The sequence below is a fragment of the Emys orbicularis genome, chromosome 8, assembly GCF_028017835.1.
Source record: "Emys orbicularis isolate rEmyOrb1 chromosome 8, rEmyOrb1.hap1, whole genome shotgun sequence".
In the NCBI taxonomy this organism is placed as follows: domain Eukaryota; kingdom Metazoa; phylum Chordata; order Testudines; family Emydidae; genus Emys; species Emys orbicularis.
The window spans coordinates 56,598,032-56,624,406 of record NC_088690.1 but is presented as its reverse complement, the minus strand read 5'-3'; the positions used below and the strand labels follow the sequence as shown (position 1 = coordinate 56,624,406).

General features: G+C 46.4%; 1 protein-coding gene across 1 annotated transcript in view; it reads right to left on the bottom strand.

Annotated features, from left to right (window-relative positions):
* SHCBP1L (SHC binding and spindle associated 1 like) overlaps positions 1–26,375 on the bottom strand; it is a 51,163-nt gene that overhangs the window by 3,994 nt on the left and 20,794 nt on the right. Inside the window, 4 exon segments of the mRNA XM_065410059.1 lie at positions 1,542–1,664; positions 2,340–2,590; positions 12,218–12,371; positions 24,339–24,444. Coding sequence (XP_065266131.1) covers positions 1,542–1,664; positions 2,340–2,590; positions 12,218–12,371; positions 24,339–24,444 — 634 coding nt within the window.

The following is a 26,375-nucleotide window of genomic DNA, read 5'->3' as shown; positions in this document are numbered from 1 at the left end:
TTGTTTGTTTTGTTTTGTTAGATTAGCCTGTTAGCACATAGTTAAGTCTTACAGATGGGAACTAAAATGTGACAGAAGTTGACTAAGAGGACCTACAAAAAAAAAAATCATGAACTCAGGGTAAATTCTTAACTGTTGAGTAGAGCAAGTGAGATCATGTGTAACAACCAGTCGAAGCAGTAATAAAGAGAAACTTCTTCACACCAAGGCCTTCGCTTCAGTGGGAAAAAAGGTATATTGCTAATTCAATTTAGCTAACCTGAGGTACAATTCTAATGCAGGGCTTGTCTGCACTGCAGTGAACTTGAGTGTGATGGTGTTTAAGTTGAGTTGTCTGGCCCATTAAGAGGTATAAGCTCAATTGAGCTCAACTCATTAGCTGCTCTCACTACCTTTCTGGAGAGTGCAAACTCCACTCAAATGGCAACCTCTACTGATTTCCCACAATTCCTTTGTGTACCCAGAAAGGAAAGACATGTTCTCCCACAATTCACTGGGAAAGTCATGGAGCAGCTCATGTTACTGCAGCACAAAGAACCACAGAATATGACCTCAGAAATCTTAAGTGCCACACGAGTGAGTGCCGTGCTAGTGTGAACACAGCAGCTTGAGTGTTTTGCAATGTGGCCACTCACTCAAACTAGGCTAACTCAAGAAGTAACTTGAGTGTAGATAACTCAAATTAATTCTGCAGTGTGTAGTTTTCACATGAGTAAGGCTATGATTTTGTCATGGAGGTCGTGGAAGTCACTGATTCCATGACTTCCCAAGACCTCTGTGACTTCAGCCTGCAGCGGCTGGGAGCTGCAGGGTACCCTCGTGGGCGGCAGAGGGACCCTGGAGCTCTGAACAGTCCCCACAACTGCCCAGTGACTTCCAATTTTGTCGTGAATATTTTTAGGGTTTCCGTGAATTTTTCTTTATTGCCTGTGACCTGTCCGTGACTTTTACTAAAAATATTCATGACAAAGTCTTAGCCTTACATATGAGGTAGCAGATTGAGTTAAAAACTATAGTGGATCTTGGGACTGCCTCTCTTTCCCCTTAAAAAACACCCCTTCCGTGCTGCCTCAAAAGAAGCCCATGTAGCAGGGACACTCCACCAATCCCCACAAGAAGCCTGGGCACAGGGACCCCTTCCAAGACAGCCCTTCCAACCGCCACCACCGCCGCCCAGCATACCAGCCTCTCACTTTCCTAGGTACCAAATGCTCTTACTCAGAGTTTAGCTCTCAGCGCCCTGATGCATAGCACTTCAGTAACTGCTGTACATTTGGTGTCTAAAAAGTTGAGAAGTGTGCTGGGACACTAGAGGTTACCTGATAGGATTCATGAAATTCCACACTAATGGTTGGTAGCCAAGGACTTAGCCACTGGATTCTTGAATTAGAAATTTTAACTAAAGAAATGCAATTTTTACAATAAACATGATGTTCCTCATTTCTTTAGTTTCCACTAACTTCTGCATTTGCAACAGTACAGCTATTACTTTATAGAAGTGTCAGTTACAATTGCTAGGAGAACACAGCACAGTTAGTTACCTTAATGTTAATTCCACCTAGGGCACCCTGTGAACTCTCACTGGTTTTGAAGTTATTGCAGTGGTGAATTTTGTTACCCTCCAAAATGGCTGTGCTTCCTGGGTGAAGCTCAACACCAGCACCCTGTAGGTTAAAACAAAAAAATTAAATCCTGAAAGTAAGGATTGCCACAGGAAAAGCATTCAGAGTACAGTCAAGTATGTAAAAAGTGGTTCTGCAATTTCGTATGAATATAAGATGTCAAAATTGGTCCACTGCAATTTATTATAGTGAGGAGTGGAAACCCATAAAACTATGCAATTATGGGACCTTGCAACTCCTGCTCACACTGGAATGAAGGGTGGAGTGGAATCACTATTCATTGCTTAGCATTTATTACTTTAAAATTACATCTTCAGGGATATATTTTAGTCACTACATCAGTGTTTTACATGTAAAAAGTACCAAGCATGAAAATATTGCTTAATAATTCTCAGTTTGGTTTTTAATAAGTAGGAAAGCAACTCCCAGCTAACACTTAATTCCATAGGTGAGGATAGCACTCTACCCTAGTAACACCACAAATAAAAACAAGGCTGCTGCCCTGAAGAGTTTAAACAAATTTGCTACAGAAAATTGGAAGTTAACTGAAAATTACATGTAAGTTTTCAAAACAGAATTTGAACTTGAGGTATTTCCACTTGCAATTCAACAACAGTATTTGTCCTGTTTTTTTTTCTAAAAAAAGCTTCTGTATGCATGTTAACATTTTATACTTGCTTGTATATTAAATTTATTTTTTGATATTTATGCACTCACCTGAGCTCCAGTAATCTCACTGTTTGTAATAGTCAGAGAAGCTCCAGTAAGCACACAGACTCCAGTTCCTTCACATTTCAATATACAGTTTACAAAAGTCATATGACCAGATTCAACCACCACAATACCATCAACAGTCCCCTGTTGTACTAAAGTGAGGTGCATTAGTTTCACATTTTGGGCTTTGGATACCACAAAACTCTCATGAGTAGGCTCTGAAACGATCACAATTTCTTCTGGCTTTCCAGCTCCTAGTTGAAAGAAGAAAAGCACTGTAAACATTTATTTCCACATTATACGTAAAGCAGCGAATACCTTTTTGCTGTTTGATTAACTGTTACAAGGTTTGGGTTAAAATGAGTATTTCGGGGGTTTTTTTAAGTACCAAATTAATTACAACGAATGACTTGCCTATAAAAAACGGTTACCTACCTTTCATAACTGATGTTCTTAGAGATGTGTTGCTCATGTCCATTCCAAGTAGGTGTGTGCGCGCTGCGTGCACGATTGCCTCTCTGGTCCCTTGAGAAAGCATCTAACCATGGGGTTAGCAAATACTGACCGCCCCGCTGCACCCGGGTGGAAAGAGGAAGTAAGAGCCAGATGCACCTTGATCAATGAGACTGCCAGCCCCTGCTGCTTTAAGTAGAGTACCTAGCCCAGTATAAAGGGGATTGAAGACTGCGGCGGAGGGGTGCCCTTCTGCGAGGACCAAATAGAGAACCTTTTCTGCTTGGCCAGATAAGTGGCATGAGTGGAGGGCTTTCTACTGCCAAGGAGAATCTCCCTAAGTGAATTGGAGCATTGGAGCTCTAACGAGTTTAGCCATGAAATTTCCACGCTGTGAGGTGGAGGTTGGGGTGCTGGAGGTGGCCGTGGTCCTGCGTGATGAGGTCCGGAATCGTGGGCAAGGCCATGGGCATGTCCACCAAGAGGTGTAACAGAGTGGAGAACCAGTGTTGGGGTCATGCTGGCTCTGAGAATCAACAATGCCTTGTCCTGCTGGATCTTGAGGAGGACCTTGTGGACGAGAGGGAAAGGCGGGAACACATACCGCAGGCACCCCGTCCACAAGAAGAGAGAGGCGTCTGATCAAGCTGGGGCTGTGGTTCAGAAAGGAGCAGAACTGCTGGCACTTCCTGTTCCATGTTGCAAACCGGTCTAGCTGGGGAGACCCCCACCTCTAGAAGATATTGCTGACGACGTCCGGGCAGAGAGACCATTCGTGGCCATGAAAGGATCTGCTGAGGCGATCGGCCAGTTCATTTTGTGAGCCCGGCAGCTATCATGCCTCCAACTGTAGTGAGTGGGCGATGCAAAAGATCCACAACCTGAGGGCGTCCTGGCACAGGGGAGAGGAGCGAGCACCACCGTGTTTGTTTATATACAACATCACTGTGGTGTTCATAGATTCCTAGATTCTAGGACTGGAAGGGACCTCGAGAGGTCATCGAGTCCAGTCCCCTATTGTCTGTCAACACCAATACACATTTGCCCTGGAGATGGGCCTGAAATGTGTGGCAAGCTAGACACGCTGCACACAGCTCCCTGACGATGTGCAGCGATAGTTCCGCCTGGGACCATAGACCTTGAGTCCTGAGGTCGCCCATGTACACACCCCACCCCAGCGCCAATGCATCTGAGACTAGTAAGAGCGATGGCTGAGGTTTGGAGAAGGGTTCTCCTGCACAAACTACTTGTGGATCGAGCCACTAGTGGAGGGATTCGAGAACCCAAGGAGAGAGCGTGACCAGTCTGTCTAGATGGTCCCGGTTCGGCCTGTTCCTTTGAGCCAGCCACACGTGAAGGGGACGGAGCTGCAACCTTACATGCTGCACCACGTAAGGGCAAGCTGCCATATGTCCGAGCAATTTTAGGCCATCATGGTGGGGAACCAGTGGAGACCTTCTATGATGGTGCTCATGGCTAGAAAACAAGACTTGGGCAGGAACGCCCTGGCCTGAGTGGAGTCCAAGAGGGCCCAGATGAATTCTATTCTCTGAGTGGGAATTAAGGTCAACTTCGCCACGTTGAGAATGAGACCGAGCCTGAGGAACATCACACGCACCAGGTTCACGTGTTCCTCCACCTGGGCTTGAGGTGAGCCAGTCATCTAAGTACATCTGATGCTTTTGAAGAAAAGCTGCCACGACTGCCATGCACTTCAACACCTAGGGGGCCGCTGATAGGCCGAAGGGGAGGACCGTGAACTGGTAGTGCGTGTTGCTGACCACAAATTGCAGAAACCTTCTGTGGAACAGGATTATGGAGATGTGGAAGTATGCGTTCTTCAAATCAAGGGTGGCCTACCAATCCCCCGGATCCAGAGAGGGAATGATGGAAGCCAGGGAGATCATCCGGAACTTCAATTTCTTTATGAATCTGTTGAGGTTTCGCAGGTCTAAAATGGACCTAAGCCCACCCTTGGTGTTGGGGATTAAGAAGTAATCTGAACTCCAAAGGAACCTCCTCTACCGCCCCGAGCTGTAGGAGCGTTTGTACCTCCTGTACTAGAAGTTGCTCGTGAGAAGGGTCCTTGAAGAGGGACGGGGAAGGTCGGTGGGAGGGAACAGAATTGGAGAGAATATCCCAATTCTACAGTGCTCAGGACCCAGTGGTGTGAGGTTATTTGAGCCCAGACACTGTAGAAAGGGGATAGATGGCTCACAAAAGGAGAGGGAAGGATCCAGGTATTGAACTGGTGCTCCGTCCTCGGGCACACCTTCAAAAGTTCGGCTTTGAGCTCAAAGGCTGCTTAGCCTGGCCCTTGTCGGAGGAGGACTGAGATGGGCATCTCCTGATACTTCTGCCCCACTTCCTGCTATAGTCCTGGCTAGGAGGGGCAGAGTAGAAGCATGAGGCAACGGTGTGTGCAGCCCCATAAACTTGAGGGTCACCCGCGACTCCTTAAGGGTATGAAGCCTTGAGTCTGTCTGTTCCGCAAAGAGGCCGGAGCAGTCAAAGGGCAGGTCCTAGATTGTATTGTGGACTTCATGCGGGAGCCCGGAGACTTGCAGCCAAGAGCTGCGCCTCATGGCTATGGCAATGGCCATATTGTGGGTGGCCGAGTCTGCTGAGTCCAGGGCAACCTGAAGAGAGGTCCTGGCAACCACCTTGCCCTCCTCCAGGACCGCCCCAAACTTGGAGCAGAAGTCAGCTGGGAGCAATTCCTGGAATTTGGCCAGAGAACTCCAGGAGTTATAAGCATAGCGGCTCAGGACCACTTGCTGGTTCACTATGTGAAGCTGGAGCCCCCCGGTGGAGTAGACTTTCCGACCACAGAGGTCCAGCTTCTTCACATCCTTGGACTTGGACATAGGCCCCGGTTGCTCCTGTTGCTCCTTGTGGATAGCCGCCTCTACCACTAAGGTCCCAGGCTGGGAGTGGGCAAAGAGGTGTTTGTACCCCTTAAATGGCACAAAGTATTTACACTCCACCCCCTCGGCAGGATGGCGGCGGGTGTGTGCCACAGCACCTTGGTGGTATTTTGTATAGTTTTAATGAGGGGCAAAGCCACCCTCAAGGGCCCTTCAAGAGCCAGAATGTCCATCATTGGGTCCGTGTCCTCAGAGGCCTCCTCTGCCTGCAAGTTCAGGTTCTGGGCCATCCTCCTGAGTAGGCCCTGATGGGCCCTGGTGTCCATACCAGGCAATGTGGTGGAGGTCCCTGCCACCACATCATCTGGGGAGGACGAGGACGATGCCCTTGGTGGCATTGGGTCTTCCTGACCCTCCGGCTCACAGGGATCCACCTGCGTGAAGGCCCATTGAGCGGAGCAGGTGGCAGCTGCAGTACTGAGTGCCACAGCCGCTATGGTGCCAGCGCCCGTGTTGGTACCCAGTCTTGACTGTTTGTTCCGTCTGGGCTTCCGCATCCTGATCACGGGGAGGCTCCCTGGTGACAGAGGAGGTCGATGGAGGCATCCGAGCCTCTGATACCATCGACAGGGACCTAGAACTGGGCCCCTGGGCTTGGTGGTAGGCCCATGGAGTCCAAAAGGGCCACCGAGTCAGCCCCTGCCACTGCCAGGACACTACAGGCACCAGCTGCCCCTTGTCCTGCCTCGGGCTATGCCGAGATGTGTAGGAGTCCACTTCTGAGGAGAAGTCCGAGCCTGACCAGGGTGGTGTGGACCTAGACGGTGCCGGGGAATGGTGCTGCATCATAGGCTTGCCCCTATGACGGACGAGCGCCGGTACCACTGTCTGTGCCGGAGCACGAGCTGGCGGGGCAGGAGACTGTGCCATCATGGCGATCAGGTCCCTTGGTGCCTCAAAGGTGTCTGGCGTGAAGGGAAGATCCAGCTCCTCCTGCACTGGGGAGTCCACCAGGACCAGACTCGACGGATCTCCCCAAGAGGCCAGAGTCAATAGTGCCAGCATAGACAGACCCAAGGTTGGTCCACTGTCTTAGTAGGGGAGTGCCCCCTGTCCGCTCTCTTCTTTTTGTGAGGCACTGAAGACTACGAGTGGTGTCTCATACTGGAGCTGGTTCTCGGTGCCGGGAATGGCGGTGCAGAGGCTCCTTAAATGAGTCCTTTCTCGGTGCCATGACCTTCCGCACTGAGGCCGGCGCACTACACACCAAAGTGCCCAACCCCGGGTCCGACACTATCTGGGCTAGCTGAGGGCAAAGGGCTGACTTCATCAAAAGGAGTTTCAGCTGAAAGTCCTGCTCCTTTTTGGTCCTAGGCTTAAAGCCCCTGCAAATTTTACTGTTGGACTGGTGTCCTTCTCCCAGGCACTTGAGACAGGAGTCATGTGGGTGTCCCTTGGGCAGGGGCCTGAGGCAAGACCCGCACTGCTTGAAGCCCTGAGACCAAGGCATGCCCCAGTCCCAGAGATGGGATTGCGAGGGAGGGGTAACCCCCAACATAAACTTAACTAACTACAACTTTACAAACTATTTACAGATAGAGATGAGAAGAGAATCCACTCTAGAGAATCACTTGCGAACGCAAGAGAAAAGCTGCTCCAATGACCATCACTGGTGGTAAGAAGGAACTGAAGAGGTGGCGGGTTGGCAGGGACCGCCATGAACGCGCCACTCCGGGGGGCTCCACAGCCAACATGACGGGTACCATAGGGAAAAACCTTCCAACGATTGTGCACGTGGCGCGCACACACCTACTTGGAATTAACATGAGCAATCATTCGAAGAATTTAAGTTATCCAAATTTGTTCCCTCTCCAGATCTACTTGTTTCATTGCATGTGCCATGTTACACTGAACCAGGACCTAATAACGATACACGTTTAGCATGCTGGTCAAATGCCAAGTGAAAATAGCAAAACATTATTTTGCTTTCCTCAATCTTAGTTCTATAAGCCTGGTGCTCAAAACACAGAAGTTCTGAAGACATGGAGAAATAAGTATCACTGTGGAGACAAATTCTGAGAACTCTATTTGTTAATGCAATACGCAGCTGCAGTGCTGTCTGTTAACAATTGAAAGTGACCCATGAAGCAGCAGCAGAAGAGATTTTTAGAATCCACCTTACTGCTCCATTCTAGAAAATGTATCACACAAACGGTCAACTTCTGCAATGTGCCCAAAGAAATGAAACTTCCTTCTTCCTGTTCTGTGAAGTTCCACCAGTGGAGATTCCTGAGGATTTAAAGAATATTCAGCAGAGCTCCTATATGATTCATATTTGGAGTGTATTTTGCTTCCAACACCACTAGATATCTGCGAGCTCCTGGCACCAATGAATGACTTTAAAAGATCTGCCTCTATATGAAAAAGGTTCACGTCAGAGCTGATGTTATTGGCGTCCGAGACTTCAGTACTCGTAGAAGTCATAGGCATAACAGTCATGGACCCTGATCTGTTTTGAACTGACTTTATTTTGGAATTTATTCCTCATTTTCCTGGCTTTGAGACTAAAAGAGGTCTACTCTATTCAGTCAAAGGACAGCTGATTCAACATCAGAGTCACGGTTTGAGCTTTTAAAGCCTCTTTGATGAGGATGGCATAAAACCTCTGCTGCTTACTGGTGCAGACTTGAGATTTGAAGGTTCTGCACACAGTGCAGCAGTTTGGGGAACAGGCTTACTGTAAGCAGAACAAACAGCAAATGCATGTGTCTGCCTCAAGGAACCAGGAGGGAAATGACATACACTGCTTAAATCCACCTTTCTTATCAGAATCCTTGGAAGTGTGATCAGCTGGGATCAAAAATCCTAGAACTCGAAGTCCAAAATAAAAATAAAATGTGCAAGGCAACAACCATTTTACCAAATGTACTAAGTTATAGTTTGGGATGAAAACAACAAAGCCAATTGAGAGGGCTGGGTCTGCATAGCCTTTTGCAGTCCATGCTATGAACATCTGCTGCTATGAGAGGACACTGATGTAGCCTTAAAGAAACTAACTGATAGATTTCAAGTTCGAATAGGCCGAGGCCACCTCAAAGAACCTTAAATTTATTTCTCTATTCTGAGTTTACTGACCATAATGCTACATTAACCTATTTTGCATTTAAAATTAGTTCTATTTATACAGTAAAGCCTTTCTTAAGAAAATATCTAAGGGATCAGCAAAGATTTGTTGAAGGGATGTTTTGAAGTGGTCTGATACTGTTGCCTGTTAGTGATCTTTAGCAGAGAGTTCACTATTTAGGTAGAATACATGATACTGTAGTATAAGTGTTTTAGTTAGTGTTGGTTACATTATTTACACTCATAAGTAGCTCCTCAAAGACCTTGAAAGAGAAGGTGATGGAATCTGGTTATACTGTGGCATAAAACAGGCAAGCCCATTAAGGCAAAGTGCCTGATGTAATCGAGAACTTGCTCTGATCCAGCAAAATCAAAAATCCAAACTAGGAACCCAGGAACAGGTATAAAGCAGCCAACATTAAGAGCACGGCTACACTAAGAGTTTACAGAGGTGCAGCTGCACTGCTGTAAACCCTCTAATGGAGCCTGCTCTAAGCCAACGGGGGAGAGCTCTCCTGTTGGCTTAACTACTCCAGCCCGTGAGCGACAGAAGCTATGTCGGTGGGAGAAGCTCTTCTGCTGACATAGTGCTGTTCACACCAGCGCTTATGTCAGTGTAACTTATGTTGCTCAAGGGGATGATTTATTCACATCCCTAAGCAACATAAGCTTTGCCAACATAATCTGTAGTGTAGTCATAGCCTTAGTTTCCTTTCTCATGGATGTTTTGAATGAATGACTCAATGGTTGAAGACATATCAGGAGCCAAGGGTTTGTGCACACGTGTATTATGGACTGTGGCAAATTGCCGGCACTATTATGATGGGTCCCGCACTTTCTCCTCTTGTGGGGGTTCAGGGCGCTGTTTCTCACCGCTTAACTGGGGTATCAACTGCCCAACTAGTGTCCCCAAAAAAAGGGAGTGGAGAGGGAGGGACCCAGGCCCGCCCTCTACTCCAGGTCCCAGCCCAGGGGCCCTAGGGATAGCGGTGAACCACTTGAACTAGTGATTCCTTCCCCTGGGCTACTTCCCTCTCCAGCCCTTCAGCTTGTGGGGCTTCCTGCCCTCTCCCCGCTTGGGCCAAGTTTCTCCCAACCCCTTGTGTCTGTAGAGTCCCTCTGCTCTGTACAAGCCGGGTTTCCCTTTACCTAGGGTCTTGGTCTTCTGGCCCACCACAGCACTTCTCCAAACTGCTCTCTGCTTCAACTCCTTCAAACTGCTCTCCTCCAAACTGTTCTTCGCTCCAAACCACTCTGCTTCAACTCCTCCAACTGTCTGACTGAAGCAGGGGTTTATCAGGTGACTGGCTTCAGGTACTCTAATTGGCTTAATTGGTTTCAGGTGCTCTAATTAATCTGTAGCAGCCCCTCTTCCCTCTACAGGGAATAAGGCTCTCATCATCCTGGGGCTTACATATCTCCCATCTATCACTCTCCTGCTGCCCTCTGGCTGTGCTATATCACAGGACATATTTAGTCTTGGCGGATGAGACAGATAGGATCTAGGAATAGACTTAATTTCAATACAGCTAGTTTGATGAAGACAAAGGTAACAAGCATCTGAGTTCATACTGCAAAGATGGCCCATGTTTACCAGCGTACACCATTCTTGAGCATTCATTACACCTATCTGCTCTGAAGACTCCTAGGATCACAGAGACATTTGTTCACCTAAAGCAAGCAAAGCAGAGAGGCTGGGGACAGAGGCTGCCATTTCGGAGACCAGTGAAGACAATCGCTCAGAAGCATGACACGAAGTTACAGAGCTAGCCAGCTTGGGTAAGCCGTAAGAGGAATACTTACTAGCATATCTTCTGTTTCTCATCCATTTTAAATAAACCCTCCTGAAGGGAAGGCCTGACTAGATTTAAGAGAAACCAGTCTAGGGAATAATCTGGAAGGTTGAATGGGAGTTTAGAACTTGAGTTGTCCTCAACTGGGATGCAAGAGGAAGTTTAAGTGCACCTGGATTGTTGCCAAATAACTTTACAGAGTGCTATTGATTAATTATTGCTTTATTCAAGTGTGACACTAGTGCAAATCTATCAAGTTGTGGATTGACTAGGATCTCAGAGATATCTTCTAATCTAAGGGCTTACCAGATGAAAAAGAGTACTTCTAGATGCAATGTCATCACTTTAAGAGGAAGCCATGCAAGTGCTGAAAGATGAGATGGAGAGTACTTTAAAAATAAACTGTTAAGGGTACCAAAGAGTGGAAAAATCTGTTAATGTAAAAAACAGATTCATTCTTTTTCCAATTAAAAGGATCTAGAGCTTCAATTTTGCACCTGAAATCAGTTGCAGGTGTACATGACAGAACTGAAGTTAAATAATTTGTGCCTGACATTTTGCACTTGCACTGAATTGTATATGCATGACTGGCAGGCCAGTTTAGACCCTATTAAAAATTAGGGCCAAGACGTCATCTTATACCAATACTAAATGCATCAATACTATTGGTGTTGGCCAAGCTAAGGAAAATTTTTCAGAAGGCTTCAGTGAAGAGGGACATATACTTTAGGGCTACTTATTGAGTTTTGGTTTTAATTTTCAGTTTCTTGGTTGAGTAACCTGAAGAAAAAAAATCTAGTTGCTAACCTGTCGAAAAAGGATATAAAAAGATTTTAGTCCTCACATTTACTACTTCCATATTCACTTGTTAACTAGGAATGCTGCCATTCATCAACAAGACTACTACATTACTGGTTTCTTAACAATGAATAAGGCTAAGATTTAGTCATGGGCAATACACAAAAATTCACGGCCTGTGACGTGTCCATGACTTTTACTATAAATACCTCTGACTAAATCTTAAAGGGACGGCTGATGCGGAGAGGTCATCCCGGGGGGGCTGCTGCTGGGGGGGCCGGGGCCAGTGGCCAGCTCCAGCACCGGCTGCACCGGGGACGGCTGCTGGGGGCCACCCGGGGAAGCGGCTACTCCAGCCACTTGGGGACCGTCACCGGGGGCCACCAGCAGCAGCTGCACTGGCCATCCGGGGCCTGCTGCTCAGGCTGTCCCCAGGGCCACTCCAGCAGCAGCTGGCTGCGGGGCTGCTCCAGGAGGGAGCAGTGTGGCTGTCCCCGGGGCCACCTGAGCAGCTGGCCCTGGGGTCAGCCACATTGGCCCCCACAGAAGTCAGAGGTCATGGAATCCGTGACTTCTGTGACAAACATGGAGCCCTAACAATTCTTACTGAATTAATATATCGCTAAATTCCTTATATACTGCATTCAGTTGCACAGTATTTTTACACCGGGGTGACTAGCACAACTTTTATTCTGTCCGTTTTCAGATTCAGTGTTACTAATCCCATTAGAATTCACAGTGGGTTCCCCCCTGCCTCCCTATTTACTTGTAGTAATTGCTGATCTGAAGGACTGCTTTATATAGTTACAATTTGTAATGTTAAAAGTAAGTAGAATGCACTGCTGACCTTGAATAATAATATCCTCAGTTAACATGGAGAGGTTTACAGCCTTATATTCTCCCGGGAAAATGACCACACTATCGCCACTGTAACAGCTATCCAAAGCCATGTTTAAATTATCATGTTGTTGAAGCAGTGTCTCAACAGAAAAATCCTTAACCTGTACAGGAAAGAGGGAGCAACAACTATTAAGACAAAACACACAAACGCCATGAAACTTTTGAATTAACAGACAATCTTTTGAAATCTGCTGCACTGTTATTTCTTACAGTGTCGTTTACCTTTGCAGAGTTGATTTCAAACAGCAGGATTGCATGTTGGATGTGGAGTCCCACGTTCCTACCCATCCCAATCCCCTGTGGAACATTCTCGACCTTGCCTGGCTGCAGAGAGCAGCATGAAGGGAGTGACAAAAATGAACCTGCTCCTTTCCTGCCAGCTGCCCTCTTTTCCATAGCTAAGCTTTTTCCTCCATGAGACCCTGTCTGATCTCCAGCCCCCTCCTGCTCTTTCCCCCTGGACTTGGGGATTAGTTGCTCAAAACAGAGTAGCCTGCATGTTTGGAGTCATTTGGCTAAACTGTGGCAGCTGATCCCCACCAGTAGCTCCCCTTCCATGTTCTGTTGCAAGAAGAAAATCTTCACCCCATGTGGAGAACAAGGAAGAATGCACCTGGTCCCATGTCCCGGAGGAGACTCCCACCATTGCTGCTCCCCCTTGACCCAAAACTCTTCACTGGGAGGTGCTCAGAATGGAGTACTGGGGAGAGGAAACTCAACCCTCATGTGAAAGGTACCAGGTAGATGGTCTTTGAGAGCTCGAGAGGAGGGGAAAGAGATATTAGGAAGTGAATGTGATATGGCTCAGTGCCCGAGTGTGTATGATGGATGTATATATGTCATAGGGTGGCTGACCCTGCCTCCCCTTATCTACCTGTGACAGGATTCTTTAAGGAGAGCAAAGCCATCTAGGCAGCTAACTAGCTAAAACATACCTGGGCCTGATAAAAGGCTCAGTTGGAGGGAAGTGCTCCCAAAGACTCTAGCACAGTGGTGGGCAGCCCGTGGGCCCCACGCGGCCCACCAGAGTAATCCGCTGCCAGGCTGCGAGACAGTTTGTTCACACTTGCACGGCCGCCTGCAGCTCCAAGTTCGCCATTCCCGGCCAATGGGAGCTGCAGGAAGCAGCGGACAGCACGTCCCTGCAGCCTGCACCGCTTCCCGCGGCTCCCATAAGCTGGGGAACAGCGAACTGCGGCCACTAGGAGCTGTGGGCGGCCATGCAAATGTAAACAAAGTGTCTGGCGCCCCGTCAGCGGATTACCCTGACGGGCTGTATACGGCCTGCAGGTTGCCCACCACTGCTCTAGCAGGAGGATAACTATGGCCTGTTCACCTCCAAGCTGACACGTGAAAGGAGTAAAAAAGGGGCCAGCTGGCCTGAAGCATAATCCTGCTCCAAGAGGAGCGCTGTGGATGGTACTCCTCATCTGAGAAGCATGAGTTTGTTTTGCATGATAACCCAGCTCTGGGATGGGTGCTAGGAACTCCTGAACTTGGAAGAGGGTGCTTGTCAGCATTAGCCCCCAGGTCAGAAGAAGGGTTGGAGTTGAGGGGCTTAATGAGATGTGGCTTTTTATACTCTGTAAAATAAGTTAATAAAACATCACAAAGAGTGTATCTTGTTCTGTTCCCAAGTCTGAGTAAATCATTGCATGACCTCAACAGAATAAGAGCGCAGCAGGACTGCAAGGCCACACCATACCCCAAGTGGGCATGCTTAATGGCATCTACCTGTTACAATATACTATTGGCATAAAGGAAGAAAAAGTAAATGATGAAGGGGGGAGGAGGAGAAAGATAAGGGGAGGGATTAGTAGAAGGAACAATTCATAATTAGGGCCCCTACCAAATTCACAGTCCATTTTGGTCAATTTCATGATGATAGGATTTTAAAAATTGCAAATTTAATTATTTCAGTGATTTAAATCTGAAATTTCACGGTGTTATAATTGTAAGGGTCGTGACCCAAAAAAAGGAGTTGTGGAGTAGTTGCAAGGTTAGTGTAGGGGAGGCTGCAGTATTGCTACCCTTATTTCTGCATCTATCAGCACATGGTCATAGATTCCTGGAGTAACAGTACAAATGCCTTTCATACCAGACAAGGCGGGTGAGGTTATATCTTTTATTGCATCAACTTCTGTTGCTGAGAGAGACAAGCTTTCAAGCTTACTTAGAGCTCTACTTCAGGTCTGGGAAACGTACTCAGTGTCACAGCTAAATACAAGTGGAACAGATTATTTAGCATAAGTAGTTCATACAAGGGACCATGCAAGGTGAACAACCCTGCAGTGATAGAGGGGAAAGGAAAGGCAGGAGGGAAAGCCAGCTGGGGGAATTGTTAGTGGGTTATAGATTGTTGTAATAAGCTATAAATCCAGTGTGTCTACTCAATCCATGATTTTTAGTGCCTTGCAAAGTTATGAATTTAAGCTCCCAAACTCATCTTTTGAAAGTGTTGTGAAGGTTTCCTTTGAGGATGAAGACTGATAGGTCAGATACAGAGTGATCATTTTGTGAAAAGCATTCAACCACAGGTGATATGGTGTCTTTTGTCTTTTATCATTTTCCTGTGTAAGTTCATTTGAAAGCATAGTGATTGTCTGGCTTCACCAACATATTTGTTATTGGGGCATTTAGTGCATTGGATGAGGTACACCACATGATGTGATTGGCATGTGTAGGACCCATGGATCTTGAAAGGTGTGGGGGGTGTTGATCACTGCAGCAGTGGAGATACGTCTGCAGGTTTTGCATCTCTTGTTGTGACAGGGTCTGGTGCCACTTTGAATTGGTATGTTTTGGTCTATGGGGAGTTTGCTTCTGATTATGAGCTTGGAGAGGTTGGGGGATTGTTTGAAGACCAGAAGAGGAGTTTCAGGAAAGATATCTTTCAGGATGGGGTCCCCATCAAGTATGGTTTGTGGTTGTTTTGATGGTACCTCCATGTGGGTTCCAACGCTGGGTGTTAGGTGACAATTATGGGGGTGTGGTTAGAGGAGGGTTTATTTCTGTATTGAAGCATGTTCTCTCAGGGTATTTGGATGACCTGTTCCATGAAGCAATCTACTTCTCTGGTGGAGTGTTCTTGTTTGGTGAAGGCAGTTTTGCGTGAATTGAGGTGTATACCCAGACTCTCTCCTCAGAGCATATTCTGTGGTATCTGAGTGCCTGGCTGCAGATAACAGATTTCTTGGTGTGTTTGGGGTGGTTATTGGATCTATGAAGGTAGGTATGGTGATCTGTGAGTTTCTCATATATAGTTGTCTGTAGGGTTCCATTGTTGAAGCTGATCAGGGTGTCCAGGAAGTTGATGCTAGTGTGGGAGTGTTTCAGAGAGAGTTTAAGGGATGGGTGGTGGTGGTTGAAGTTGTGGTGGAAATCTATGAGGGAGTTTAAGTTGTTGTCCAGATGATGAAAATATCATTGATGTATCTCAGGTATATCATTAGTTTCTAGTGCATTCATGCCAGACAGAAGCCTTTGAGCTTTAGGATGTTTATGTAGAGACAAGCTTCTTGAGCAGGCCATAGGTCCCAAGTTTAAAGGTGCTCTAAGAGAGCCTCCCTAAGTGAGGAAGTCTGGTGAACAGTCTTCAAATGTAGAGGAGCAGAAGGAAAGGTTACTCACCTTGTGCAGTAAACTGCAGTTCTTTGAGATGTGTGTCCGTGTTGGTGCTCCACTTTAGGGGGCAGTGCATCCCGGCGCCGCCGATCGGAGATTTATGGTCTCACGCATGCGCAGTTGGTGTTTCGCGGTGCTGTTGGTGCCGCGTGTAGCACACGCATGACCTGAGCCCCCAGTTCCTTCTCTACCACAGGGTCCTCACTGTGAACGCCGAAGTAGAGGGGAGGTGTGTGGGTAGTGGAGCACCCATAGGGACACACATCTCAAATAACTCCAGTTACTGCACAAGGTGAGTAACCTTTCCTCCTCCTTTGAGTAGTGTCCCTGTGGGTGCTCCTCTAAGGGCTGCAGGGACTTTGGGTTCGTTCGAGTCATTGAGGTAAGTACTGTGAGACCCACTATGGCATCAGCCCTGGAGTCCTGTGTGACTGCATAGTGCTTTGCGAATGTGTGGACGGAGGCCCAAGTGGCCGCCTTACAGAGCTCTAGTATTGGAACGTTATTAAGGAATGCTACTGAAGATGAAATGGACCTAGTAGAATGTGCTCTAATGTGCTCTGGTAGTTCTGTATTCCAGATATGGTAGCATGTTTGAATGCATGTGGAAATCCATTTGGATAATCTCTGAGTGGATATAAAGTCTCCTTTCAAGCACTCAGTAGTAAAGATGAAAAGTCTAGGGGATTTCCTGAAAGGTTTGGTTCTTTCAAGGTAGAACACTAGCGCCCTTCTAATGTCTAGAGTGTGTAGGGCGGCTTCTGTTGGAGTACCATGAGGCTTAGAGTACAATGTCAGTAGGTGAATAGATTGGTTCATGTGAAATGCTGAAGTTACTTTCGGTAAGAATTTAGGATGTAGACTTAGCGTGATCTTGTCCTTGAAGAATGTTGTGTAGGGGCACTCATGGCAGATCCTCCAATCTCGCTCATCCTTCTGGCCGAGGTAAGGGTGACCAGGAAGGCTACTTTCATTGATAAGTGGAGTAATGAGCTGGTGGCTAATGATTCGAATGGTGGTCTGGTGAGGCATTTCAGTACCAGGTTGAGGTCCCATGTTGGTGTAAGTCACTGAACATCTGGGTAAACATTTATGAAACCCTTGAGGAAGCGTTTTGTAGTTGGGTGTGCGAACGTCAAAGTTCGATCTCTCGGTGGAATGCTGAAATTGCCGCAAGATGGACTCTGATGGAGCTCATTGTTAAGCCAGTGCTTTTCAGCTCCAATAGGTATTATAAAATTGATGGTAGTGGTGCTGAATTGCTTGTCAGGTGTCTTCCTTGACAACAGGCGGAGAACCTCCATTTTTGAAGGTAGGTATTTCTCATAGTCAATTTCCTGCTGTTTAATAACATGTGTTTAACTTGTTCTGATCAGGTTATTTCATCGTGGTGGAACCATTCAGGAGCCATGCCTGTAGGTGGAATATCTCCACGTTCGGGTGAAGAATGCGACCGTTGTGTTGAGTCACCATATCCAGTCAGCGAGGGAGAACTCGCGAGGTGTATATTGCCATGTGTAACAGGTAAGGAAGGATACCATGCCCGCCTGGGCCATGTCGGAACTATAAGGATAACCTTGTCCCTGTCTGCTTGTATCTTGTATATCACTGGTATCGGTGAAAATGCATACATGAGTTGTGCCTCCCATTTGATGAGGAAGGCATCCCCTAGTGACCGTAGTCCCAGTCCTGATCTTGAGCAGAACATCGCACATTTGCGATTCATCAGGGATGCGAACAGATCGATGGTGGGAGTGCCCCACCGTTTGAAGATTGAACTCAAGACTTCTCCATTCATCTCCCATTCGTGATCCTGAGAGAAGTACATGTCTGTTGTTGCATTCTGACAGCCTGGCAGGTAACACGCTGAGATGTTTGGAATTGGTGCATACAACATAAGTCTCATGGCTTCTGTGCACAGAGAATGTGAGCAAGCACCTCCTTGCCTGTTGATGTAGAACATGCAGGCGATATTGTCGGTCATAATTTGAATGGATTTGTTCCATATACGAGGTAGGAAATGTCTGCAGGCGTTGCGGACTGCTTGTAGCTCTAGCAAATTGATGTGCAGTTAAGTCTCTCCCAGAGACCATTTGCCCTGTATGGTGTGTTGACCACATGTGAGCACCCCAGCATATCAGTGAGGCATCTGTGGTGATCACTGTTGTCGGGGGTTCCTGTTGGAAAGGAATACCCATACAGACATTTTGTGGACTTGTCCACCATTGTAATGAGTTCTGGACACTTTGTGGAACTTTGAGACGTTTCTGTAGGTTGTTTGCTTGGTATGTATACCGTGCGCAGCCAACCTTGTAGGCATCACATATGTAATCTTGCATGTCATACCACGAACATCATGGCCGTCATGTGTCCTAGTAATTGAAGGACAGTGCAAGCCCGAACTTGAGGACTGACTTTTACCTCTGAGATGATGTTTGTGAATCTGATAAGGGTTAATGATGCCTTGGTTTTTATGGCATCGAGGTGTGCCCCAATAAAGTCTAGTTGTTGTACCAGGTTTATGGATGATTTTCATTTGTTTATTTGTAGAATGAGCTCCCGGAATAGTGTGATGGTGGATAGGTCGAATGGTAGTACTCTGTATTGGAAGTGTTCTCGTCCTATCGTTGAGGCTGGCATTATCATATGGTCGCTGTTGTTGTTGTTGCCTGTTGTTTAAGGAGTCTCTAGGCTCTAATATGGTTGGTATCTCCTTCTCTTTGCAGGGTGGGTGTAAATCCCCCAGGTGCGGACCGTGGCCCAAGAGACCCTCATTGAATGAAGCACCTCGTCTGTCTTCTGAGAGAAGAGTTATTCCCGGTCGAAAGGTAAGTCCTCTACTTTTGTCTGGAGTTCTTTTTATGTCCCTGAAGCCTGAAACCATGAGGCTTGGTGAGTTCCTACAGCTGTGTCCAATGCTGCCTGAAGGACTGTTTTGGATATGAGCTGGCCCTCAGTGACAATGGCCTGCAATTGTGTCTGGTTTTCCTCTGGGAGTTCAGATGTGAACTGGGCAAGTTTCCCATAGTTGTTGTTGTCGTATTTGGCCAGTAGTGCTCAATAATTGGCCACTTGAAACTGAAGGGTGCAGGAGGAATATACTTTGCGTCCGAACAAGTCAAGTATTTTGTGTTTTGTCATGGGGTGTAATCTTGAATTGTGGCTGTTCGTTACGGTGATTTACTGCCTCGACAACTAGGGAGTTGGGAGGTGGGTGCGCAAATAGAAAAGTCTGCCCCCTTGGATGGTACGTAATATTTTCTATCTGCTCTTTTGCAGGTGGGCAGGATAGAAGCAGGTGTCTGCCAGACGGTCTCCACAGGATCCAAGATGGCCTCATTGATGGCACTGGCAATTTTAGAGGTAGATGCGGGTTGCAGTATTTGTACCAGCTTGTGCTGGTTTGTCTTTACCTCCACTAGTGGGATGTCGTGGCTTTGCAAGACTCTTGAACAGCTCTTGAAACTGTTTAAAGTCATCTGCCGAGGCTGGCAGTGGGGGCATAATCGCCTCATCTGGGGAAGAAGATGAATTGTGTACAGAAGATGTCATGATCTGTGCCCATCTCTGTGTCCTCCCCCTTCCTGTGTCTCCAAGGGTTGTGGTGTGGGAGATGTTGGGTTAGAGCGCAGTTTGCGTCTGTGCACTGTGGACAGTCTAGAAAGCTGAACCCTTTTTGAGCTCCATGGTTCCCAAAGCGTCCATTGCATTGGGAAAGCCATAGGAGGGTACATCCATGGGGGTCCACACCAAGGTTGGTTCATCTGGTGTCTTGGACCCATGTGGCTCCACGTTGGTCAGTGGACCTTAGGTGAGGAGTGACGTAGAGATAGGAGGTACTGTCCCTGCATCTCCTCCTCCTCATCACTGGAGAACCGTGCTATGTCTTGTGGGCTGTGATCTCCTCTGGAGCCTGTGGGGGAGCCCTCGGCACCGATTATCCGTAAATGTGGTGCAAATGAGATTTCTAAGTCTCTCTGGTACAGCGGAGACTATGTTGGTGCTGATTTCTGAGAAGTCGCCGTGGGTGTTTTCCCTTTCGTTGATAAAAGTCACTGCCGCTCGGTGGTGGTGTTTGGCCGGTGCCATCAGTGACGATTTGGTGGTGTCTACCAGTGCCGACTGAGTTGTCGGTGCTGGGTGTGGATGCATGGTGCCTGACCCACTCAGTGCTGAGTCCCGTACCGGTGAGCTCGGTGCTGTGGAGGAGGCATGTTTTCATCGGTGCCTCAACTCTGTTTCTTTTGCTCTGACCTTGGTGGTGCCGGAGGTGCCTGGAGTGTCATAGGTGCTCACTGGAGAGTAAGATGGCATCGGGGATAGCAATCTTGCAGGAAACCGCCTCTGTTTTCATGGACACCTCTGCAGAGACGTTTGAGCCCTCTTTTTTGGTTTTTCAGAGGGTAGGTCTCCTTTTCCATCTTAAGGAGGGCCCAGAGAGGATGTCTGCTTGTCCGCCTCAGGCTGGAAGGACTTCTCCATCAAGATCATTTTAAGCCGGACATCCCTGTCCCGTCAGGCTCTGGCTTTCGGGTTGCTGCAGTGGGGCATTACTGGGGAATATGCCCCTCACCCAGGCAGCATATGCATAAAGAGTGTACGTCTGAAACGGGCACGGCATCGCAGCAGGAGCCGCATCGTCTGAAGCCTGGAGACCCCGGCATTTTAACTAGGGATGATTGACTAATTAACAAGAAAAAAAAAAATTTAACACTGACTAACTCTAACTATCTCTATAACAACTTTATATAAATATTTATCTAAAAACTATTTCTTAACGGTTTTAGGGAGAAGTGCTAACACTGCCCCTTTGCTCCGTCTTCCGCCGAGGACGGTTGAGAAAGAACTGGAGGGCTCAGGTTGTGTGCGTTCTACACACGGCACCAAGAGTACCGCAAGACGCCTACTGAGCACGTGCGACCTGCGTGGACACTGCTACCATAAATCTCTGATCGATGGCGCTGGGACACACCGCCACCTAAAGTGGAGCACCCACAGGGACACTGCTTAAAGGGGAAAAAAAGGGTATTCTGTTGTACATCTGAAGGTCTTTCCACCAATTTAACAAGGTGAGGATTTCTTGCAGGACCATGACCATCAAGTTCATGCAGTGTCTGCTGGATGTCCAATATGACTACAGCTAGGTGGAAATTTTCCAACCAAATGTTTTTCCTTCCAAAAATGCCAATTCATCAAAAGCCAAATATTTTGCAGAAACATGTCAAAATAAACATATGTTCTGAGACAATACAGGCATGGTTTCAATGGAAACTTGCCTGGTTTTCTGCCAATTCACACGCCCGCTTTGGAGTCAGGATCCACAACTTCATGGCAACCCTGTTATATGGACTGCCTAAGGGCCACAGATCCCAGGGCTTCCAGACTCCCACTTAGCATGGGGAGCAAGCTGACCCTGGGGCCTGGAAGCTCAAGCTCTATCCAGCTGAGGCTCTCAGGTCTAGGCTCCCAGGTCAACAGCAGGGAACTTGGAAACCCTGCGAACTTCCTTTGATGCTTTTTTTTCTCCAAATATTTGAGGTACTTATATGCCCTCCCCCATTTTAGTAGTATATCAGCACCTCACCATTTTTAATGCATTTACCCTCACAACACCCTGTGATGTAGGGAAGTACTGTCATCCCCATTTTTACAGATGGGCAGCTGAAGCACAGAAAAACTAAGTGGGGAAGACCATAAGGAGCAGGACACAGAAGATGATATACCCAAAGGGCACTAGATAAAGAGCTGCAAGAGACCCCATCTTGGCCACAGCCAGGTGGCAACTCCTGTAAAGCAGGCAAAAAGGAACAAAAAATCCTATATCTGGAACAGCTGATCAGGCAGCAACACACCTCCGAGGTCTCACTTTGACAATGAGCAAATGTATCTCCCCCCAAATCTGAATCTTGGAGGCAGTTTCCCACTTCTCTGGAGAATAGTCTCCATTGACCACAGAGAAGTGGGTAACGGATGTAGTGCAGTTAATCCCTGAAACAAAGGGCCCCATTCCATCACTTCTTCATCCAATCCCCCAGCTCAGGCAATCTCATCAAATGTGAATTGATGCTAAATGAAACCTCACTTAGACATCCCTAGCAACAGAAAAGTAGCCCTCAAAAGATTCTTAGGCTATTTGCTATTCATCATCCAAAAGCTTACAGGAGGGTCAGAGCATTCCTGGACCTAAAATGACTCAAATGGATGAAGAGAATGAGCTTCTGCATGCAAACTCTTGCTGTGATGGTGACATCCCTGTCCCAAAGGGACTTCCTCACCTCAGCTGACCTAGCAGCTAGATGCATCTCTATGTCCTTATGTCTGTGCCACCGCTGCCTACTCAGATTTGCTTATGACACAGGTCATCCCTGTACAAAACTCTACCACCATTCAGCCTCTCTTCTGCCCTCAGGATCTTTTACATTATACTGGTAATGGTCATAGCCAGACTTCAATCTCAGGGCACTCACCTGTATCCCTTCCTGGACAACATTTTAATCAAAGCTCCAACCAGAGCAGCAGACTACGCTGCCACACTTTGGATACAGCAGTTGCTTCAAGAACATGGTTTTGTGATAAACACCAAGAAAAACTCTCTGATCCCCTCCACAAGGATAGCTCTGGGAGTGGACATAGACATTACTGAGGCAAAAATCTACCCATCACTGGACAGATTCCAAAAAATCCAGAACCTTACATCTATGCTAAAGAACATAAGGCCATCCGTAGCTCAGTGTCTCCAACTACTGGGTCTTTTAGTTTTGTGTATATAAGTCACCCCATTTCATGTGTCTCCATGTGTTTCTCCTCAAAGTATGACCCATTTGCTGGAAAATATACAGGATCAAGTATTGGTCCCAAGCCAGGTATTGGATTCCCTCAGATAGTAGGTAATCCCAAAGATTGTCTGCAAGGGTCTTTTTCATATGCCTTCTAGACCCACAGGTGCTTAATAGATGCCCACTTAGGGGATGGGAGCATACCTGGGACACAGAACAGCACAAGGCACCTGGAACTCCACAGAAGGGAATCAAAGCATCATTCGCCTGGAGGCTCCATGCTGTTAAGCTCACCCTATGAAGATTCCAGAGGGAAAGGGGTCTGACCAGGTCTGTCTTCATTTACTTACTGAAGGCAAGGCTAGAGAAGCTGTGCCTACCTCCAGAAACCCATGAAGATCCTGAGAAGTATTCTTTCCCCCTGAATGAACAAGAAGTATTTTTTTTAAAATAACTTCCCCTGTAATTCTTTCCTAATTCTCCAGAGGCATAGGAAGCTTACTCAGATATGCAACTTCTTTTGCTGCTGTTATCCAGAACTTCAAAGAGTTTTAGACCACTGAATGGTATCTTGCTCAGTTCAGTTCTGGAGTGGTGTCCACACCTGGAGGTGAGGCCAAGTATATCTCTTAGCTATGGTGGAACAAAAGGAGGCAATGGAAAGGCCAAGACGGACAGATTCAAGGGACAAATATCTCATGATGGCAGAATTTCTGGATGAACAAAAACCCAGGGGGGAATGAGTGGGACAAAGAACCATCTGAGAGGAACCAGAATTAAATGAAGCCAGGCTGCAAGAACTTGGGGTGGTAAGACTGGATAAAGCAGCAAGAGTCACTTTCACAGGTAGAAGGCTTCTAGCTAATTCAAACACACATGACGTTCCCTCTTGTGGAGACAGAGCGTCTAGCTTCATGACCTTTTTCCATGGCTGTGGTGTCCACTGGTCCCTAGAGCAATAAGTAATAATGGACACCTCATCTCCAAAACACACAGAACAGTCTCTTAATGTATGAGCCTGTGACAGCCTATCACTAACTGGTGTGAGATACCCTTTTCTAGGACTATTGCTGGCCATGGCAAAGTGGAGCTACTGCCCTCCAAGCCAGAAAAGACACATCCCCATGAACACCCTGCTGCACATCTACTTCTGTCAGCTCGTCTAATGAGCTCTATGGTTAGATGTCTGCTGGAAGGAGAAGGAGAGAGAAAATGTGGAAGTGTGGGGGAAGGAATGCCAGCAAGCCACAGTAGCCAAGGTTTTCCGCAAGTGCTCTGCAGTGGAATGACAACAAGTTGTTTCTGCAAAGAGAGGTAAAATAAACGGAGCTTGTTGTGCAGTTACTAGGCTTACATATGGGGAGTTTTGACAACAAAGCTTCTCACCAGCGAGCTACTTTTCTGAATGGGTGTGGTCAAACCACTAGTCCATTTCAGACTAATGGATTGCCTATTAGAAATGTATATTCTCTCTCATCCCACGGACTGAGAGGATTCTATGCGACCACTTCAGTTAAATCAGGAAGTAAAAGTTTAGAGGTCACTTCTGAATAACTATCTCCTTCAAGACAGCTATGTACTAATATCGCCTAGGTCATTTGGCCTTGGTTTTGTTTAGCACACTTAGTCCTTCTGACTCAGATAAAACATAATGGAAGTCTTCCTCACCATTTCTGCTGTAATTGTTTTAGCTACAATATGAGTTACAGCTTTCCCATCATCTCTGTGTCCTCTCCTACGCCTCAGTATCCTTGGGGTCAGAGGTCCATGAGCTCTGTAATTTAGACCAAAATCTATATACTACAATTAGTTTTATACAAAGCATTTCTGACGGTATGTAAAATTGTTTGACTTTAAGAAGTTTTATGCTGAATTTATTAGATTTTAACAGATATATGCATTTAAACAACATCTTCATCCGTGACAAACATAACAGACATCTCCAGCATCACAAAACTTTCAGTGTTAAATGCAAGATATGCAAAAGCAGCACATTTGGTATTTCCAAATTTGTTTAGACCAGTCACTCACCACTTTGCTGCCATCTCCAGAATCCTATAAATTAATATATTTCATGAATTTGGCTTTAGGGTCCTGGGCTTTGACCCATGTTTGAAAACAAACATTGAACTCTATTTAAACACTGTTCCCAGTATAATCCATTCAAAAAGATTGTCTGAGTGACCAGTACAGGTAGGCCAAAAAATATTTTAAGGCCATTTTCAAAAAGCATCTTCTAGCCTAGATCAACAGTTTGACTCCATCTTTTGATACAACATAATTCCTTTACTATACCAATCCCCAATGAAAAGTGCATATGGAGTGTCCAAACAAAAACCTACCAAAAAAACCCGACACATTTCTTAAAATGTAGGCACATCTTAAAGTGTGGTTATGGTTAGAAAGGGGACTCTTCAAATTATCTATGCTTCATATTCTTTCCTCCCTCAGTATAATAAACCACTTCCATTTTACAAAACAAAGAGAATTTAAATCTGCAAGAGATGCAGGGCAAGGAGGAGCATTAGAAGGGATTGGAGGTGGGGGGGAGGAGGCAGGACAGAAACAGAAGAAGGCCTGGTCTACACTACGACTTTAATTCGGATTTAGCTGCCTTAATTCGAATTAACGCTTGACCCGTCCACACAACGAAGCCATTTAATTCGAATTAAAGAGCCCTTTAATTCGATTTCTGTACTCCTCCTCGACGAGAGGAGTAGCGTCAAAATCGGTATTGTTAATCCGAATTAAGGTTAGTGTGGCCACAATTCGATGTTATTGGCAATTCAATGTTATTGGCTACCCACAATGCAATGCTCTGGAAATCGATGCTACTACGGTAGCTTGGACGCACACCACCGAATTAATGGTGCCTAGTGTGGCCGAATACATTCAAATTTATAAAATCGGTTTCCTAAATTCGAATTAGATAAATTCGGATTAATCCCGTAGTGTAGACGTACCCGAAGACAGGGATAGGCTTGTTGGGGGAAGGGAAGAAAAGCAGGAGCAAAAGTGGCTGGAGCCACTAGACCACACTCCCCAGCAGAACCTGGAACTAAACCCATTATTCCCAAGTCTCAACATTACTTTGCTATCTAGGAAATCGCTGTGAAACCCACTGAAAGTATGTCTCTCCAATTCCCATCTACTGGCAGTCCCACACAGAAGATAAACTGCCTTCTATTGCTATCAGCTGTGTTAGCTCAAGTGGTAGAGAGCTGTGCCATGAACCAAAAGATCCCAAATATGCTGTTGACCTATGTGGGGGGTAAATCTGTTCCCACATAATGGAATTTGTTTTTGAAATTTAAGTTTAAAAATAAAAAAAAGACTAAATAAATAAATAAACAGTAATGTAGGAAAGTCAAGCACTCAGAAGTTAGAAAATGTTAAAATTAAGTTTTCCTGTGCAGCCTTAATTCAGCTTCCTTGTGCATATGTTATGGTAGAGTTTAATTATGTGTTCATGTATATTTTTTCCCTACAGAACTCCTGCCTCATTAAGTTCACAGGACAAACTGTGCTGTAGGAATGAATCAAGGTTGTGTACTGAGTGAGACTGTTGTAGGACTGCTGCCTCATTTGTTGCAGAAGTTGGAAGATGTGTAGTGAATGAGGCAGAGAACTACAGGAAGAAAAAGATGATCTTATCATTAGGGCAGCTGAATAACATTATGGGAACTGAATTCTATCCCTGACACT